Source organism: Staurois parvus, unplaced genomic scaffold (genome assembly GCF_062004578.1).
Source record: "Staurois parvus isolate SC_StPar_1 unplaced genomic scaffold, SC_StPar_1.0 ptg000297l, whole genome shotgun sequence".
In the NCBI taxonomy this organism is placed as follows: Eukaryota; Metazoa; Chordata; class Amphibia; order Anura; family Ranidae; genus Staurois; species Staurois parvus.
In genome coordinates, this window is record NW_028318093.1 from 5,543,216 (window position 1) to 5,561,414 (window position 18,199).

General features: G+C 40.3%; 1 protein-coding gene across 2 annotated transcripts in view; it reads left to right on the forward strand.

Annotated features, from left to right (window-relative positions):
• The window catches only part of TECPR1 (tectonin beta-propeller repeat containing 1), a 110,845-nt gene that overhangs the window by 17,026 nt on the left and 75,620 nt on the right, over positions 1-18,199 (forward strand). For both annotated transcript variants that reach the window (XM_089682743.1, XM_089682742.1), the window contains exons 3-7: positions 2,364-2,546; positions 5,641-5,763; positions 6,441-6,566; positions 7,316-7,490; positions 10,491-10,591. In XM_089682743.1, coding sequence (XP_089538869.1) covers positions 2,364-2,546; positions 5,641-5,763; positions 6,441-6,566; positions 7,316-7,490; positions 10,491-10,591 — 708 coding nt within the window. The remainder of the gene's footprint in view (positions 1-2,363; positions 2,547-5,640; positions 5,764-6,440; positions 6,567-7,315; positions 7,491-10,490; positions 10,592-18,199) is intronic.

An 18,199-nucleotide genomic window follows, 5' to 3' on the forward strand; every position in this document is an offset into this window, starting at 1 on the left:
TCTTTGATGGTCCTTCTATATGAGAGGACTGGGGCTAAAAAAAACAAAAAAACAAAAAGAGGGGGAAAAAAAACCCCCTCTCTATTCTCTATTCCTCCTCCCAACTACTTGCCAATTTTCTTTTCCCATAGCCCCTATCTCTCCTTCCTCCTCTTCCCACCCAGGTATCACCATTTTCTCTAATTCAAGTCTCTCACAAAAGTCTCTCAAATCTTCAGGAAATCTTAGTCTTGCTGTCCTTCCGTTTTTCCATCTGATCAAACACGCCGGGAAGCTCCATCTTTATTGCACATTTTGCTTCTTCATCTGCTCTAATAATGGTTTCAGAGATCTCCTTCTTGTCAGTGTCTCTACTGCTAGGTCTGAAAAAATCGGAATATTTGTTTCTCTATACTTAATCAATGCTCTTCCTTTTATTTTCTTCCATATCTCTTCTTTATCCCTAAGATTATGGAATCACACAATTATATCTCTTGATTTTTCTTTATCCCTTTTTTGTTGGAGCTTTCCTATTCTATACACACTGTCCAATTTAAGTGTCTCTGATACCGATCTGTCCATTATAGTGTTCAGGATTTTACATATTATTCCCCTTAGGTCTTCACCGTGTGAAATCCTCTGGTACTCCTATTATCCTTAAATTACATCTCCTATCCCTATTTTCTTGATCCTCTATCTTTTATATAGCAGTTTTCTTTGTTCTTTTTTCATTTCTATCGTCCGCTTTTCTAGTTTCAAAATAGTTTGGACCTGTTCTTCCACTTTTCCCTCTGTTTCTTCCATTCTTGCTATTATTTGCCCCAAATTTTTCTGTATTATCGCCATCTCTTGTTTTATTGATTTTTCAAGGCTTTGAAACATTTCTGCTATTTCTCTTTTATTTGGCATTTGTAGTTCCTTTTCTTGTTCTACCACCTCCATTCTTTCTCTCCTTCTTTGACTACTATTAGCCATTTCCAGGGATAGTCTAGGACTTTCTTCCATACTGATTTCCAATACACTCCTTTCACTTAGTCCTTGTTGTCTTTCTGGGCTCAGATTCCCCTGTGAAGGCATATATTTTTTTATTGTACCTGTTTGGGAAATCTTGGGTCCACCTCCTTTGACCCCTTTATTTTTCATGGTGTCAAAGATTTAGTTTACTAATCCAGGCTCTTGGGGGGGATTAATCTTTTTACTGTCCTGTATTTTCACTTTAAATTCCCCTCTGTTAGGTTCTATTCCTTCTGGGGACCTGTACTATATCGCTTTATCCTCTTTTTTTTTTAGAACCCCTGGGCAATCTCCCCCCTTACTTTCACTTTACATGTCAGTTCATTTGCATGCATTACATTATGCCCTGCCTCACTCACCCTCCTGCCGTCTTCTCTCTTTATTGTGAGGTGACTTCAGGCTCTTCCTTCTGTGGGCTGCAAGCTGCAAACAGCCCCTCCATTTATACTGCTCCTTTTCCTTTTCCCTTCGGGGGAGATTCACCCCAGTGGCTCCAGTCCCTGGTGGTACAGGTCCCGTGCACTCAGGAGGAGAACCGGCATTTCCCTTTGCCTGGGAACGCCAACCGGCTTCTCCTCCTCCTAGTGCTCCTCTGCGGGATGTGGGTTAGCTGTGTTTTGCCATAGACTTCTATTATGTCCCATGGTTTTGGTGTTCTTTCAGAAAGCGCATCAAAACTCCTGCATGCAGGACTTTTTGGTGCCGTTTCAGAAAGCGCACCAAAATGAAGGACATAATAGACGTCTATGGCATAGCGCAGTTAACCCACAAGAAAACCGCGGGTACACTGCACTGCAGGAGAAGCATACTGGTTCAGTGTGAAAGAGCCCTTAGTGAGTCACTGACTTTGAAAACACATGGAGCTAGCAAAGTCTGAACTTCTCTCTTACTTGCTTGTTTCAAGTCAGTGACCGTGTAGGTAGTGAAGTAAAATAAGAATGTCAGCACTGGAGCTTGCTTCTTTAAAAACCAAGTAAGTAATGGTAGATCCCTAGTTGATATATTAAAAACTTTACTTTCAGAAATGTAAGAGCTTGCCCACGTGTGTTTTGATCTCTGAAGAGCGATCCACATTTGGACGCTCGTCAGAGAGCATTTGATAGACAATGAGTAGGCATTGTATCCCCTCCTCCCAACCTGCTTTAACCCCTTGAACACTGCACTAGTGCACTTCAGCCATGTGCATTGCAGAATGACAGGGGGGTATCATTCCTCCCATGGTATGTGTAGATCCCTGGTCACTGCCTTTGCCACTAAAGGGGTAGTGTAAAAACGTGGCTCAAACATAAGCTTTTACCGCCCCTCCACCACTAGTATGAACAAATGGAAACAATGATAGATAAACCTTTTTTTTTCCTCCATGCTTGCAGCGCTGGAATCCAGTTGATGGATTCTGTGAAAAGCTTCTTCCCAGCGATCGATGGCAGTGGAGTGATGTCACTGGTTTGAAACATCAACAAGCGGACAGTTTCCAGCTCTCCTCACCACACTGGGAATGGGAGTCCGACTGGTATGTGGATGAGAATATAGGAGGAGAACCAACAGAAAAAGGGGTATGTGTCAATTAAATGTGCAAATGTTGAATTAAAGAACTTTACCCAAAACTGTTTTTATTTTTGTTTTTTTTGAGTATAGTGTACTCAAAAATGACAGCCACCCAGGTCACTTTATACCTAGCAAATGTAAAATGTCTGGCCTCTGGTAATATGACTTTTTTATCTGTAGTTTGTGACACACTCATTCACTTTTTTGGTGGTGTTGCCTACATATAGTAATCCACATAGGCATTTGACTATATAAATTACATAATTTGTCTGACAAGTCTAGTATTCATTCATAATAATCGGGTATCCTTTATGCGGATTAATTACTTTCCTTTGATCATCTTCGTGCAATAAAATGCAATTGAAACGGAAAATATCCCATATTTGTACTGCCAAAAAATGTTCTCTCTGGCTTTTTTGCGAAATGATCTGCTCTGGTGACCTCTTCTGAATGATCATGTTACGCATTGAAACTATGGTAGAAACTCAGTCTTAAAAAGGATGGTATTGTAATACAAAAGAAATCCCCGCTTTTATTACTTCTGTATTCCTATCTAGTCTTTCGTCCTCTTTATTATCTTAGTTTCTTCCCTAACTGCAGTTTCTTAGTTACACCTAGCTATCAGTTTGTGTTCTGTTTCTTTCTATAAGCAGTCCTGATAGGTTCTATTAAAATACTTTAACATTTCCAATAACCTTCCTAAATCAGAAGGTAGCTGAGAAAATCGGCTATCAGGATCAATTTTTATTTGGGCTCCTTTTAGGTCTATTAGTAAACCCCATTTAATTTTGACTGTGAGGAAAATGTCCCGTTTAACACCTTCAATTAAATAGTTTGGCTGTAACCAAGCACATTTGCAGATTCTAAAAATACAATTTTTTTGCTAATTTAGACTTCTTGTTGAAAGTTCCTTTTTCTGAAATAGACATTCAGCTTCTCCTATGGTTGACTGCTTCCCAGTGGTCATCTGAGAATGTCTCATCAATAATCCACCAATGACCTTGAGTTGAAAGAGAAAATAATAACTGTAGTTTTAGATCTCCATGGAAGAGTTTCATATAAATAAGAATGACTCAAATATATAGGCTAAAGCCCTAAAGAATTATTATCAAATGTATACGTTTATTTTCAATAAGAAGAGGAATAGACCACTTAGAATATAGAAGTAATTTACCGCTGGAAAGCCCACTGTGTAAATACAGTACACCACAATAAGGTTTCTTCAGTGATTTTCTTTCATTTCTGCTGTGTCTGTATTTTCTGATAAATTCCTCTTTTACATCATAGGAACAATGGTTGCAAAAAATAGAAATTAGTTTTTGAGGCAGTTACAGAAAATCATGGCAGACTGCAAACTGAAAATGAAAGGAAAAACATATTCTTCTATAGTTTGTACTTGCCTCAATCCAAGGCACTGAATGTGATTTCTGTCTGTAGTCTCGTTCCTCTGCTATTTACACAAGTAATTTCTGACAGACTGTGTGAACTCCAAGGGATCTAGGGGGAGAAGAAGCGGAGCTCCAGCACACAGCCTGTGATTCACAGCCTCAGCTGTGCATGTTTCCCTATACGATTGTGTAGCGGGAGCTATGTCCCCTCCACTCAGTTATCAGATTACACTCATTTCTTCTCTCTGAGCTGTGCAGTGTGTGTCATTAGATCCCCGTCTCTGACTCTGGAAGCTCAGAAAAGCTGTGTAAATTCTGAACTTTAAATCAGGGGTTTCTAAACAATAGGGCCAAGTTTACTGTCCTTCAGACTTTATAGAAGCAGGAGTATATAAAATGTTATGACGGAGTAAACAATGCTTCTTTGGTATTAGGGGGAAGAATAGTGCCCCATTGAGTGGTGTCAATTGGAGGCATTTTGCCTCATTGTTGGTGTCAGTGGGAGGAATCGTTCCCCATTGTTCATGTCAGTGGCAGGAATAGTGTCCCATCATTGGTGTCAGTGGGAGGAATTGTACCCTTCATTGGTATCTGTGGCAGGAATAGCACCCCATAATTGGTGCCAGTGAGAGGAATAGTGCCCTATTGTTGGTGTCATTAGCAGGAATCATCCCCCTATCATTTGTACAAGTGGGAGAAATTGTACCCTTTGTTTGTGTCAGTAGCAGTAATAGCGCCCCATCATTGGAGTCAGTGGGAGGAATTGTACCCTTCATTGGTGGCAGGAATAGCACCCCATTATTGTCAGTGAGAGGAATAGTGCCCCATTGTTGGTATCAGTTGGAATGACAATGCCCCATCGCTGGTGTCAGTTGAAGGAATAGTGCCTCTTTCTTGGTCTCAGTGGGAGGAATATTGCCCAATTGTTGGTGTCAATAAGAGAAATCATACCCCATTGTTGGTGTGCATAGTTGGTGTCCGTGAGAAGAATAGTGTCCCATTGTTGGTATCAGTGGGAATAACTATGCTTTATCCTTGCTGTCAGTCAAAGGACTAGCGCCTCATTTTGGGGTCAGTGGGGGGAATAGTGCCCTGACGGCTGGATAAAGGAAAGCAAAGGGCCTCATCCGGCCCCCGGCCACAGTTTGGAGACTACTGCTTTAAATGGATGTGGAAAAGAGCTGTAGATAAACAAATGCAACTTATGTAGGAGTTTTTGCTTTATCTCTGTGTACCACCTGAGGCTAGTCATTTCACTGTGTATATGTAAAGCTTCCCAAACATTTTAAGCCATTAAAGCTGACTTTGCGGTAATATGCAGGGTCTGTGCATACTATCCCATTGGTAGCTCTGTTTGTGCACAGATGCAGCACTGTATTAATGTTCAAGCTCAGGAACACAGAGGTAGCTAGGAGCAAGACCGGAGCTGGATAATAGGTAAGTATTCCTCTAGTGATTTTATGAAAATTACAGCAACAGTGGAATTGTTCTGATGGCAAGCAATTAGAATTCCTGGTTTGACATATAAAAAAAAAAAAAAAAAAAAAAAGGATAAAACTTTACTGTTCACCATTGATACTGTTATTTTCAAATTTCCAGTTGTATTGAATTACCCCAGTGTGTTTCCTATTGTCATATGTTTTTGCTTATGTTGATTTGTTGAGGAACCATGTTTTGTAATTCCTGATCATAGTTATGTTTTCCTCTGGTATAGGGCTGGACTTATGCTATAGATTTCCCAGCAACATACACAAAGGACAAGAAATGGAATTCTTGTGTACGTCGAAGGAGGTGGATCCGATACAGAAGATACAAGTCTAGAAATTCCTGGGCTAAGGTAAGTGTTTGTTTTATATGAGCCAAAGAATAACTGGGATGTCATCATTACTAAAATCCAAAGCCTACACTGCATTGCCTACTGGCGTGGATTTACTAAAGGCAAATAGACTGCACACTTTGCAAGTGCAATTGCATTCCGTTGCCTTAGAAAATATGGCGAAGCTTCAATTTTTAAAGAATACCCACTCAAGTGCAAGGAAAATTAAAAAAAAAAGAAAGCATTTTTGCTTGCATGTGATTGGATGATGATCTCAGCAGAGCTTTACAATATTTACTGCAACTGCATTTGCAAAGTGCATAGTTTATTTGCCTATAGTAATGTCACCCCATTGTGTAATATGTTTACAATTGAAATCCAGCCTGCATCCCATGAACTTACAATATGCACAGACTAGAAAAATGGAATCCTGTTTTCTCTGGTTCACTACATTTATATGGTGTCAGCATAATACACAATTCTTTACAGATTATAATTATCAATTCTTTCTTCCAGTCTTATGTCCAAAGTACTACAGTTATAAAGGCACATTCACACATTACGGCCAGTTGTGGGATGCAACCAAATTACCCAAAAGAATGCAATAAAAACATGGAGGAGCAGAAAAACTCCATGCAAATAATTTCTCTGGTGTTTCTGTAGGCCGCAGCCAACTTTGCCATTTTAATGTGTTTCAGATTCCATCCCACATGGATAACAAGCAGCTACCCGACCCTTTAAATGACATATCAGTGGGAGGATGGGAGATCACAGATGAACCGATTGGACGGTTGTCTGTCTGGACAGTTTCTTTGCAAGGAAAGGTAAATGCTGAACACTTGTGCATTCTGTATATTGCAGTGGGGAACTATTCATTGACCTAGAACAAGTATGCAGATTGGTAAAGTCAAGGAAACAAACTTGTGCCAGGTCGATGAATCAAAGTCCTGAAGCAAAAAGATTAGCATTTTCAGCAGGAGAGGTTTGCATGATAATTTTTCACGAAAGGGATTCTGTGACTAGAATAAAAACTAAAAAATGGTCAGGCTGTAAAGAAATGACTTTATGCCTGCCCACGCACGCTGCAGATCTCTCTGTTGAAGAGCTAAAGATTCCTAAAGAGTCTTCAAAATTTGCTTCTGGGAGTAGCAGATAACTGGTCTTCATTTGTGGTTGGTGGTCTTCATGTGTGCTCTTTGATCTGCTGGGCCCTATGTCAGTTCAGAACACAGGCATGTTGTAGGGGCTGGCAGGTCAAACCACTGTGCTCAGCGGGTGAACATATGTCCCACACACTTGGAAGAGTGTTGGATGTCGAAGAGTCTTCTGCAGTGGTAGTTCCTTCACAAAGCAAAGACTAGTGATGTAGGCAGTGGGACAAGTAGGCATTAAGTCTTTTCTTTACAGGCTTGTTTTAATTGATTTGAAAAAATAATTGTCTCCTGATCAACAGAAAATCGCTACTTTATTTTCAAACAAAATTTTGGGTTGTGCTATTAGTGGTTGTGTTGAAGACTGTAGTGTGAAAATAAAATCTTCATATTTGTGCCAGTAAAACTTATTTTATGTTTAGGTTTGGTACAGAGAAAATGTTTGCCATGACAATCCTGAGGGCTCCTCTTGGTTGGAAATAGAAACTCCCAGCGAGGTTATTCAGATCAGTTGTGGCCCGTATGACCTCTTGTGGGCTGCTCTTTGGGAAGGCCAAGCAATTGTGAGAGAAGGTATCAGCAGGAACTGCCCTAAAGGTAATTTATATATAGCTTAATTTAGAAGCAGGCACCTTTTGGAGACCTTGTAGAACTCTGATACTAGTATTGATCATCCCCTCAAAATTTATATAATGTTCCACATCAAAATTTCAGTCTTCCCCAAGCTTGTGAGCGGAAACAATTTGCACATACAGTGGGGCAAAAAAGTATTTAGTCAGCCACCAATTGTGCAAGTTCTCCCACTTAAAAAGATGAGAGAGGCCTGTAATTGGCATCATAGGTAGACCTCAACTATGAGAGACAAAATGAGAAAAAAAATCCAGACAATCACATTGGCTGATGTGGAAAGAATTTATTTGCAAATTATGGTGGAAAATAAGTATTTGGTCAATATCAAAAGTTCATCTCAATACTTTGTTATATATCCTTTGTTGGCAATGACAGAGGTCAAACATTTCCTGTAAGTCTTCACAAGGTTGGCACACACTGTTGCTGGTATGTTGGCCCATTCCTCCATGCAGATCTCCTCTAGAGCAGTGATGTTTTGGGGCTGTTGCTGGGCAACACGGACTTTCAACTCCCTCCAAAGGTTTTCTATGGGGTTGAGATCTGGAGACTGGCTAGGCCACTCCAGGACCTTGAAATGCTTCTTACAAAGCCACTCCTTCGTTGCCCGGGCGGTATGTTTGGGATCATTGTCATGTTGGAAGACCCAGCCACGTTTCATCTTCAATGCCCTTGCTGATGGAAGGAGGTTTGCACTCACAATCTCACGATACATGGCCCCATTCATTCTGTCCTGTACATGGATCAGTCGTCCTGGTCCCTTTGCGGAGAAACAGCCCCAAAGCATGATGTTGCCACCCCCGTGCTTCACAGTAGGTATGGTGTTCTTTGGATGCAACTCAGCATTCTCTCTACTCCAAACACGACGAGTTGTGTTTCTACCAAACAGTTCTATTTTGGTTTCATCTGACCATATGACATTCTCCCAATCCTCTTCTGGATCATCCAAATGCTCTCTAGCAAACTTCAGACGGGCCCGGACATGTACTGGCTTAAGCAGGGGGACACATCTGGCACTGCAGGATCTGAGTCCCTGGCGGCGTAGTGTGTTACTGATGGTAGCCTTTGTTATGTTGGTCCCAGCTCTCTGCAGGTCATTCACTAGGTCCTCCTGTGTGGTCCTGGGATTTTTGCTCACCGTTCTTGTGATCATTTTGACCCCACGGGGTGAGATCTTGCGTGGAGCCCCAGATCGAGGGAGATTATCAGTGGTCTTGTATGTCTTCCATTTTCTAATTATTGCTCCCACAGTTGATTTGTTCACACCAAGCTGCTTGCCTATTGCAGATTCAGTCTTCCCAGCCTGGTGCAGGTCTACAATTTTGTTTCTGGTGTCCTTCGACAGCTCTTTGGTCTTCACCATAGTGGAGTTTGGAGTGTGACTGTTTGAGGTTGTGGACAGGTGTCTTTTATACTGATAACAAGTTCAAACAGGTGCCATTGATACAGGTAATGAGTGCAGGACAGAGGAGCCTCTTAAAGAAGGTACAGGTCTGTGAGAGCCAGAAATCTTGCTTGTTTGTAGGTGACCAAATACTTATTTTCCACCATAATTTGCAAATAAATTCTTTCCAAATTAGCCAATGTGATTGTCTGGATTTTTGTTCTCATTTTGTCTCTCATAGTTGAGGTCTACCTATGATGCCAATTACAGGCCTCTCTCATCTTTTTAAGTAGGAGAACTTGCACAATTGGTGGCTGACTAAATACTTTCTTGCCCCACTGTATAGTAGTTGAAGGCTCCTTCGCCTTTTACAGGAAGACTAAACTGTGGGAGCATTGAAGCGGAGTGGAACTCCAGCCAACCTTTTTGTAGTTTTGGGTATAATGGGGAAAGAGTTAAGAACAGAGTTTTTTATTACTATGCCTAGGTAGGGAGATTTTTACCTTTCTGTTTGAGCAATGGGGCAGGAAATGTTACAAAGAAGACTTAATGTTTCACATATAAAATGTTTGCGTATTTTTAGTACGCACATATTTTAAATTTTTATTGCAGTGTTTATACTTTATTTACATCAAACTGATCCCACTCATTTACATCAAAACACTGATAAGACTATATATTCCCTTTTAAGCTCTGCTATTATTAAGCAAGATTTAACGGAGGAGGGGGGGGGGGGGGCACACACAAAAGATTTTTCATTGTGTCAGAAGCTTAATTACATGAAAGCTTTCCCCCTCATATGAGAAACAAAATAGAAGTATTAATTTATTATATTATTATATCTGCTAATCTATGTAATGTAAATCTGCTTTGCATGCTGTCTCTCTTCAATGTCATGCCCTCACCCCTTTCCCCTAACTAATCACTGGTATAATACACAAAAAAATCTTAGATGTCCCTTTTACTTACCTAAATCCCCAGTCACGTGACATTCCAGTCCTGAGTCTTCTCTCTTCTTCCATGAACAGGAGGTGGGGTTCTTTTTTGGGTGTCCATGTCACTGCCTGTGTGTTGTATACAGTTTCTTTTGGCTGTCTAGTGGCCGGGTTCTCTCAGGACCCAGAAAACAATCTGAAGTAATAACGTCAGTGTGAAGGGAGCAGCAGGCACATCTGCAGCGCTGGATTACTTGTTATTTGCACCTAAAAATGGCACCGGTGAGGGACATGGGTAGCGGACTTAGGTGAGTATAGAATTGTTTTTTCGATTAAAAAAAACTGCTAGTGAGTGAGCGGAGGTGGTAGGGATTTTTTTTTTGTCCAGAAATGGGCTTTAAATGTATTTTTACGTTTTCTTCTACACCTAATCTAATACTTTATGCTTGATCATTTACATAATAAAAGCCTATTATGAATCAAGTTGGCAATCCCATTTTAGATCAAACATTGCTGAAAGTGACATAAAATGGTCCTAAAAGTCTTCATTTAACCTCTTCTTGCACATTGTGATAATGCGACAGTACAGAAATTCTCCCAGTGTGCAGATTATGTTGTGTATTTTCTCTGATGATCTCTTTGTAATGGTAGGTAATTCCTGGACTATTGTCGAAGCTCCAACACCTGGAGATGGGATCATGCACGTGTCTGTTGGTGTGAACGTGGTATGGGCTGTGACAAAAGAACGAAAAGTAAGTACTTTATTGCCACACATTTGAGAGTTTTTGAGGAACAAACCTATAAGTGGACCTACCTTATCACTTTGTATACCCTGTACTGAGTTGCAGCAAGTCAATGTTCAATGGATAACACGACCAAACAAAAAAATGTTTGTGTTTTTTTTTGGTGCCTTTTTTTTTTTTTTAGACCTGTTCTGGGTGTTATTTTGGATGTTGATTCAGAAAATTGCACTGGCTAAACTTTATCAGCCCTAATTTCTTAGATATGTTGGAATTTTTATATTTTTTGGTCAGTTTTTATAAAGATCTTGCTGATCAACTTGTTCTTCTCTTACTTAGATTGTGTTTTTGTGTACAAGTTAGCAGATATAGTGAGAGTGTTTATGTACTTCCAACTATAATTTTACATCAGAAACAGATTATAAAGTGTAAGTTATTAACTGTATTATAGTTATTATTGTATAGATTGTAAGCTCCAAGGAGCAGGGCCCTCCTTTCCCTCTTGTATTGAACTTATTGTTGCTTTATTGTCTCCCGTTCTATTGTAAAGCGCTGAGCAAACTGTTGGCGCTATATAAATTCTGTATAATAATAATAATTGTATAGGAGGTGTGGTATATTGCCACTCTGTATAGGGTTTTCACGGCTTTAAACCTGAAATGAACAACCTTGCAGATGAGCTCCAAATGATATATTTATTGATAATACAGCTGTATGAGAGCATCCATGCCCTGTCCATCAGATGCTCTAATTAGATTGATTGCAGTCCACATGCTTATTAATTACACTTCAGAATATCTGTCTAACAACTTATTGAGACACTTTATCAAACATTCATCATTACTCAGCAGTCTTTTACAACTTATAAAAACATTTAAAAAGTCTTTTTAGCTGCAGAAGCCATTTAGCTGCTAATGGAATATGATTTTATATATATATCAGCTTATCAAAATATGCTAGTAATATTAGCCATGTCTAATACAATAGACCTTAATCTAAGACACAAATATATATATGTATTAACTGATTTAAACTCTTATTATTGTTATTTTATTATAATGTTATGATGTAGGATATAGTAAGGATCACCTCTATCCCTATACCTTACTCCCTCCTTTTGATCCTTATTTATCATACATCTCACTCCTTGTACACAAATGTACACTGGAGGGCTAATTCCTTTATTTTCAGTATTCATAACTTCTTATCACACATTAGTTCTTAACAATACAAGAAGATGAGAGACATGTAGTCCAGCTGATTCACACGTGACCATTCTGCAGAGAATATCAGGGTTCCCTAAAATCTTCTTCTGACCACCTGCCAATGTTATGAAACCCAGTAACATGACACTCAGAGGTGGCAAGCCCTGTGATACCTTACCTATCTCTCATAGGTATGGCTCTCCACCTTCTCCATCCTTTTGCCACTCGGCTCTTCCCCAGTGGATGTTACAAAGGCTTCCTTACTAACTTGCCTATAGATGGACAACATCCCATCCCTGTCCTTTACCGGAACATATAGGTAGGCTAAACCCACCTGTATGTCGGAGGAATGCCTCCAACCGGGGCAGGTACACAACAGAAGGATGCTGTCCTTACGCAATCACACCAGCAAGCACTCATCTTTATTTGCATTTTCACTCTTAGCATTTGCAACACTTTCACACGCTAGCTAATAAAATAACTTCAACTCTTATTTATATATGAATGTCCGACAATTAAAATATTTTTTTCTTCAATTCCTTGTTGCATCCGGGGTCTTGGATTAGGGTGCTGACTCCGTCCACCGCTAGTTGCTGATAGGTCGATTAATGTAGGTTGAGTCCATTTTATTTCAGGATACATCTGGTGAGAAGCTGTGATTGGAGGGCCTTGGGTACTGTCAACCTGAGGCTTTTCAGTCTCCATTTCATCATTAGGTTCAGGCTTGATTCCTTTATCTCTCATTTCAGGGCACGCTGGTATCAATACAGGTAGTTCAAGGAGTGCACCAAATGTTAGGTCAGGGCCTGGCTCATAGATGCGTGACAACTTAGGCATCTTAGTTTCTTCTATGCTGCTATCCATTGTTCCTCTGAATGGGAGCAACAAACACATCTGAGTTTTTCTTAAATTTCTATTGCTTATACACCTTTTTACAAGCACATATACTTAGCTTATAACACATAAATAAGCTTATCATCTAATTTTTCCCAGCTTTGCTTTTAACAGCCCATTATATTTTTTTACCTTGCCACTTGCATTGGGGTGGAATGGTGTATGCAAGCATTGTTCAATGTTAAAAGCTGTCAGTATTTCCTTCATTACTTGATCTGCGAAGTGCTTCCCTCTATCACTCTCTATTGTCTCTGGGATTCCATACCTGGATACTACTTCCTGTATTAGTTTCTTGGCTGTTGCTGTAGCTTTTCCCACTGGGAAAGCTTCCAACCATCCTGAAAAAACATGTTCGACTGTTAAACAAAATTCATACCTTTTTGGCAGCTGTATGTAATCTATCTGTAACTTCTGAAATGGGTATGAAGTTCTTGGGATATGACCAGACGGTGTTTGTACCTTTTTTTTCTGGGTTGAACTGTGCACAAATCAAACATGCCTGACAAAATTGTTTTGCCATTGTCTCAATACCTGGCGCAAACCATATTTTCAAAATTGCATCCACCATCCCTCCTTTGGCAACATGAGAAGGAAGGTGTGCCATAGAGCATAAAGCAGGATACATAGAATAAGGGGCATATTGTCTCCCATCTTCATGATGCCATATACCTTTTTCATCCTGTGTGCACCTGGCTTTCTTCCATTTACTTATCTCTTTAAGAGATGCTGCAATTTGCAGCTTTTCCAATGTTTCTTCATCAGGTGTGTTTTTCAAAAAACACACTCTGTAATTTCTCCCTTCACTTAAAGGAAACAGAGCAACTTCTTTAGGAGCTTTGTCTGCTCTTTGGTTTCCCATAGTGATGGGGTAACTTCCTTTAGCATGAGCCTTTTACCTTTACTATAGCAACAGAGGCTGGTAAGGTAATGGCTTCCAATAAGGCCATTATCTGAGCAGCATTCTTAATTGGTTTACCTTGAGAGGTTAAATAATTCCTGCTTCTCCACAATGCTGCATAATCATGGACTTCTCCAAAAGCATAATGTTAATCGGTGTATAATATTAAAGGAGTTACCTTCTCTAACACTGCTTTTTCTAAATACATTTTAATCTGTTCTCTGATACCATCCTTCTACTGCTGGGATAGTGGATACTGAGGCAATTTTGGCAGAGGAACTCCTGGCTTTACCTCTACATTGACTGGAGGCACATTCAACACCCCCACATCCTCTCTTGAGGTGGCCCAGAGTGTCTCTGACAACTCTTCAAGCACTGGGGGATGTTCTGGGTGTGATGCTGCTGCGACTAGCACATGCAGACTGTCACACACATCTTGTTCTATTTCACTCAATGGTGAGGCTGCAAAGACTCCCTCTGGCGTATAAGTTATGGTACATTGCAGTTTTGACAAAATATCTCTTCCCAGCAGGTTACAAGGCACTGTATCAGACAACAGAAAGGTGGATTGTAAGGAAACATCTCCTAATTTTATTTGGAGGGGAGGAGTTTCCTTTAACATCACTGTAGAACCATTCAATCCTACAACTGGCACACTATGCCCTGTGGGCAAAGGGGGAGCAATTTGTGTTAATATAACACTTTTACTGGCCCCCGAGTCCACAAGGAAACTGAGTTCCTTTTCCTCAAAGAATGGCATCATTTTCAATGTCAACCCTACAAATGCAACCATCTGTTTCTGATATTATTGGCAAGACTGGGCTTAGTCAAATTTTTTCGACCCATGGCTTTCTGGCTTGTTTCCTTGGTCCCCGACAATCTCGAGCCATATGACCAATTTTACCACAGTTGAAACAAGTCAGATTCTTCCCCCCCCCCCCCTTGCACAGGTCCATTTGGAACCTCACTGGTCAGCATCACACGCTGAGGCTTTTTCCCTTCTATATCATCCATATTCTTTTGTATATTGGATGCTACGGTGGTCAAAGCTTGTAAGCTCATTGTCTTCCATTCTGGATAGCGTATAGTCAGCTTGTCTCTGATGGGTTGGCGCAACTCTGTACCCCACATGGTAACAAGCATAGGTGCCAAGGCAGCAGAGTCTGCATCTTGCCCTGTCTCTGTGACAGCTATTTTAAATCTGTCAGTGTATTCATGTACCTCCTCTTTACTCCACTGTGTCATTGTACTCACCTTGGTCTAGGAAGCTGGAGGGAATATTTTCCCTTTTTCTGCCTTCAATTTAGTGCACTGAGTTATTGCTGTCTCAGAGGAATCCTCTGGGGTTGTCAGTGTTTTAGCCAAATCCTCTGGCTTCTACAACCCTGCTTCTAGTATCATAAATAGTAATAGTGCAGCGCTGTAATGCTAATAGGAATACAAGTAAATAAAAGTGAGATGAAATAAAAAGTTCATAAAAGTCCTTTATACAATAAAAGGTGATTGCAAGCAAAAATCGTATGAAGACCTCCTCAGCATTAGATAGATGACTGGAAACAAATAGACAAAATGCGCACTCACAGACCGCGCATTTAAAATGCGCATGTATGCAGTTTTATCCAGATAATCGGCCAGGTATACGGATCAGCCAAACACATAGGTCATCCCTCTCAGGAAAAAGACATCCGCCTTGGGTGCAGTAATATGCCTCTAGGTCCAGAGAACCTCCTCCCTCCGGATGTCTTTTTCCTGAGAGGGATGACCTATGCGTTTGGCTGATCCGTATACCTGGCTGATTATCTGGATAAAACTGCATACATGCGCATTTTAAATGCGCGGTCGGTGAGTGCGCATTTTGTCTATTTGTTTCCAGTCATCTATCTAATGCTGAGGAGGTCTTCATACGATTTTCGCTTGCAATCACCTTTTATTGTATAAAGGACTTTTATGAACTTTTTATTTCATCTCACTTTTATTTACTTGTATTCCTATTAGCATTACAGCGCTGCACTATTACTATTTATTATTCATGTTATGAGGTCCAGTGATTCCTTAGAGTGTCCTAGCAGCTAACTTTTTTGAGCGCTCGCTTTACCTATATTCTACTGCTTCTAGTATCATTAACTCATAATCACTAATCCCAGCTACTCCCTTAATAATCCGACACATGTCTGTCCAATTTGCTGCATAGCTTGTTGCTATATTACATATTTGTTAGGCAAACAAGTGAGGACTGTGTCTTGGTTTTGGAATGGTATTTAAGAAGGTATTCATCTCTCCTGGAGTCCAGGGGACATGATGAGTTATTGCTCCTGTTAATTTACCAGCTTGGTCAAATGCTCTTTGTTCCCCTACTGGGTTTATTCTATCTACTGCCCTTCTTTCTTTCCTCAAATTGTAATAGGGCCCCCTACTTACCTCCTGTGTGTTATCTAGAGTGTCCTCATTTTCCCAATCTTCATCAGGTGGCAGAGGGGGATATATAGGGATATCATAAGGACTCTGTCCTCCTGAAGAGATACTATATCCACTTGCTTCCCTTAATGTTCCCATTCTAGATCCTTCTTTTTCCCCCATTCCCTCTTTCCACTGGGGGCTTCTCTTAGGTGTAGAGGCAGCTGCTGCATATGGGGGTGGGCGACTACTACTAGTGACCTCACTACTACCTGGAGACACTCCCTCTATTACTGGCCTATTAGGGTCCCGTATGAGTGTTTTTGCTAGTAAGTGGGTACTCCTTATTAATTCCTCTGATATGTCATCCTCTTCTTCTAACTCTTTTGGCACCACTGCCAGTAAGAGTTTTGCTGACTTATTGTAAGATTCACTATTCCTTCGTGCCCAAGCTGCCATTTCATTTGGGGCTGTCATTTTACTTTTAAAATTATGATGTAAGGCTGTCCAAGCACGACTATCATATGTTCCTTGGATTGGTATGGGGTAGTCTGTGATCTCTGTCAGCTTGCACCATTAAAAACTTTGTTACCCACTTGCCATAATGATTTCTTAACTCTTGGCAAGGAGTCAAAGGGGGTCCCTTAATTTTAGCGCCTCCCCCAATTGATTTCCCATTTCTTGTAACCCCTGGGTAATTCTATATATCCCTTTTCCTCTTCAGAATTGAGTAGGCAAAAACCTGGCCAAGGATTCTCCTTATTTTTACACCACACTCTCTTTTCCTAGAAGGTGTCTCTTTCTTGCCCCCAGGACAGGACACTCAATTCTCTTGCACCTTCTTTACCTCACAGAAAAGGCACGCTTTCACCCCCGGACTGTGAACTAAAAGGGTTGGCTATTCAGGTTACCTGGTTCACAAAACATCCATTATCTCCTGTGCTCAAAGACTCTGATCAAGTTAACAACAAACAGTGTGTTCATCCACTGGTGATCAGAGGTTGTGCAGCTCTATCATGAAGCTGGGGAAGCTTGATAAAACTGTGGAAGGAGATAAAAGAGCGCACAAACCTTGCGCATTACCTCAATGAATAATTTTATTTTATTTAAGAAATATACTCACAAGAGTAGCGATAAAACAGGCATAAGTTAACCATAATCCACACAGGGTTACAGGTCAATCCAAAGGGGAGATAAAAGCTAACGCATTTCGAAGGGTGCTCCCTTCTTCATCAGAGCTGATCAAAAAACATATATACAAATTCCCCTCAAAATATTACATGAATCACAGATATTCAACATGGCATAACAGGTGGCGTTACTGGTAGATGAGCAAAAAACACGCATAAGAATACTCATAAAAGTGGCAATACTTATGATTATCAGGTCAAAAAACACACAGAAAAAATGGGTAGGAATATATGGTGGAAAAGTTGAGACCTTAGTTGTAAAGCTAGCAGAAAAATCACTGGTTGGAGATCGATACGCAATAAAAAGTCATGTAAACTGTAAACCATAGAATGTATCTATAGTATAAATAATTGATAATTCGTTGTAAAAATATACCCAATGTTAGTAAAACTAAACATAACTAACATAACACGAAGTGGTTTATGCTCCCAGAAAACCCAGTCCACCCCTGCTGCTACCTCTTACTTGGGGTAGTGTTATGCACCCACAGTCACCCTTTCTAGTGTACTGTGACTATCTCACACAGAATAGGGAGGTAAGCCTATCTTATTTCTAGACGCTATTACCATTTACTCCCCTTTGCCCATTGGTGCAAACTCACTCTTTTGCTCACAAAAGGAACCTAAGATCACAGACAGTGAAACCCCTTTGCCTATCTCTCCAAACTTTCAACCCCAAAATGAAAACAAATACAATACAGTAACATATATAAAGAAATGCATCAATTACAACCCCCAATCTATCATGCCTATCATGGGCTACTATGGGATAGCAACTCTGGGTCAAACTGGATGGATTCATGGACAATGCTTTGCAACTTCACATATTCTCCAGTCTCCCCATCAGTGACTTGATCAGGGTCACAGACCTGAGGTGGAGTTAATTGTTGCTTATATACAAAAATTGTCAATAGAATCCAAGCAATTGCTCCCCACACAACCATTAAAATTTCAAAGCTACAGTGAGGATCGAAAGTTTGGGCACCCCAGCTAAAAATTTGTATTAATGTGCATAAAGAAGCCAAGGAAAGATGGAAAA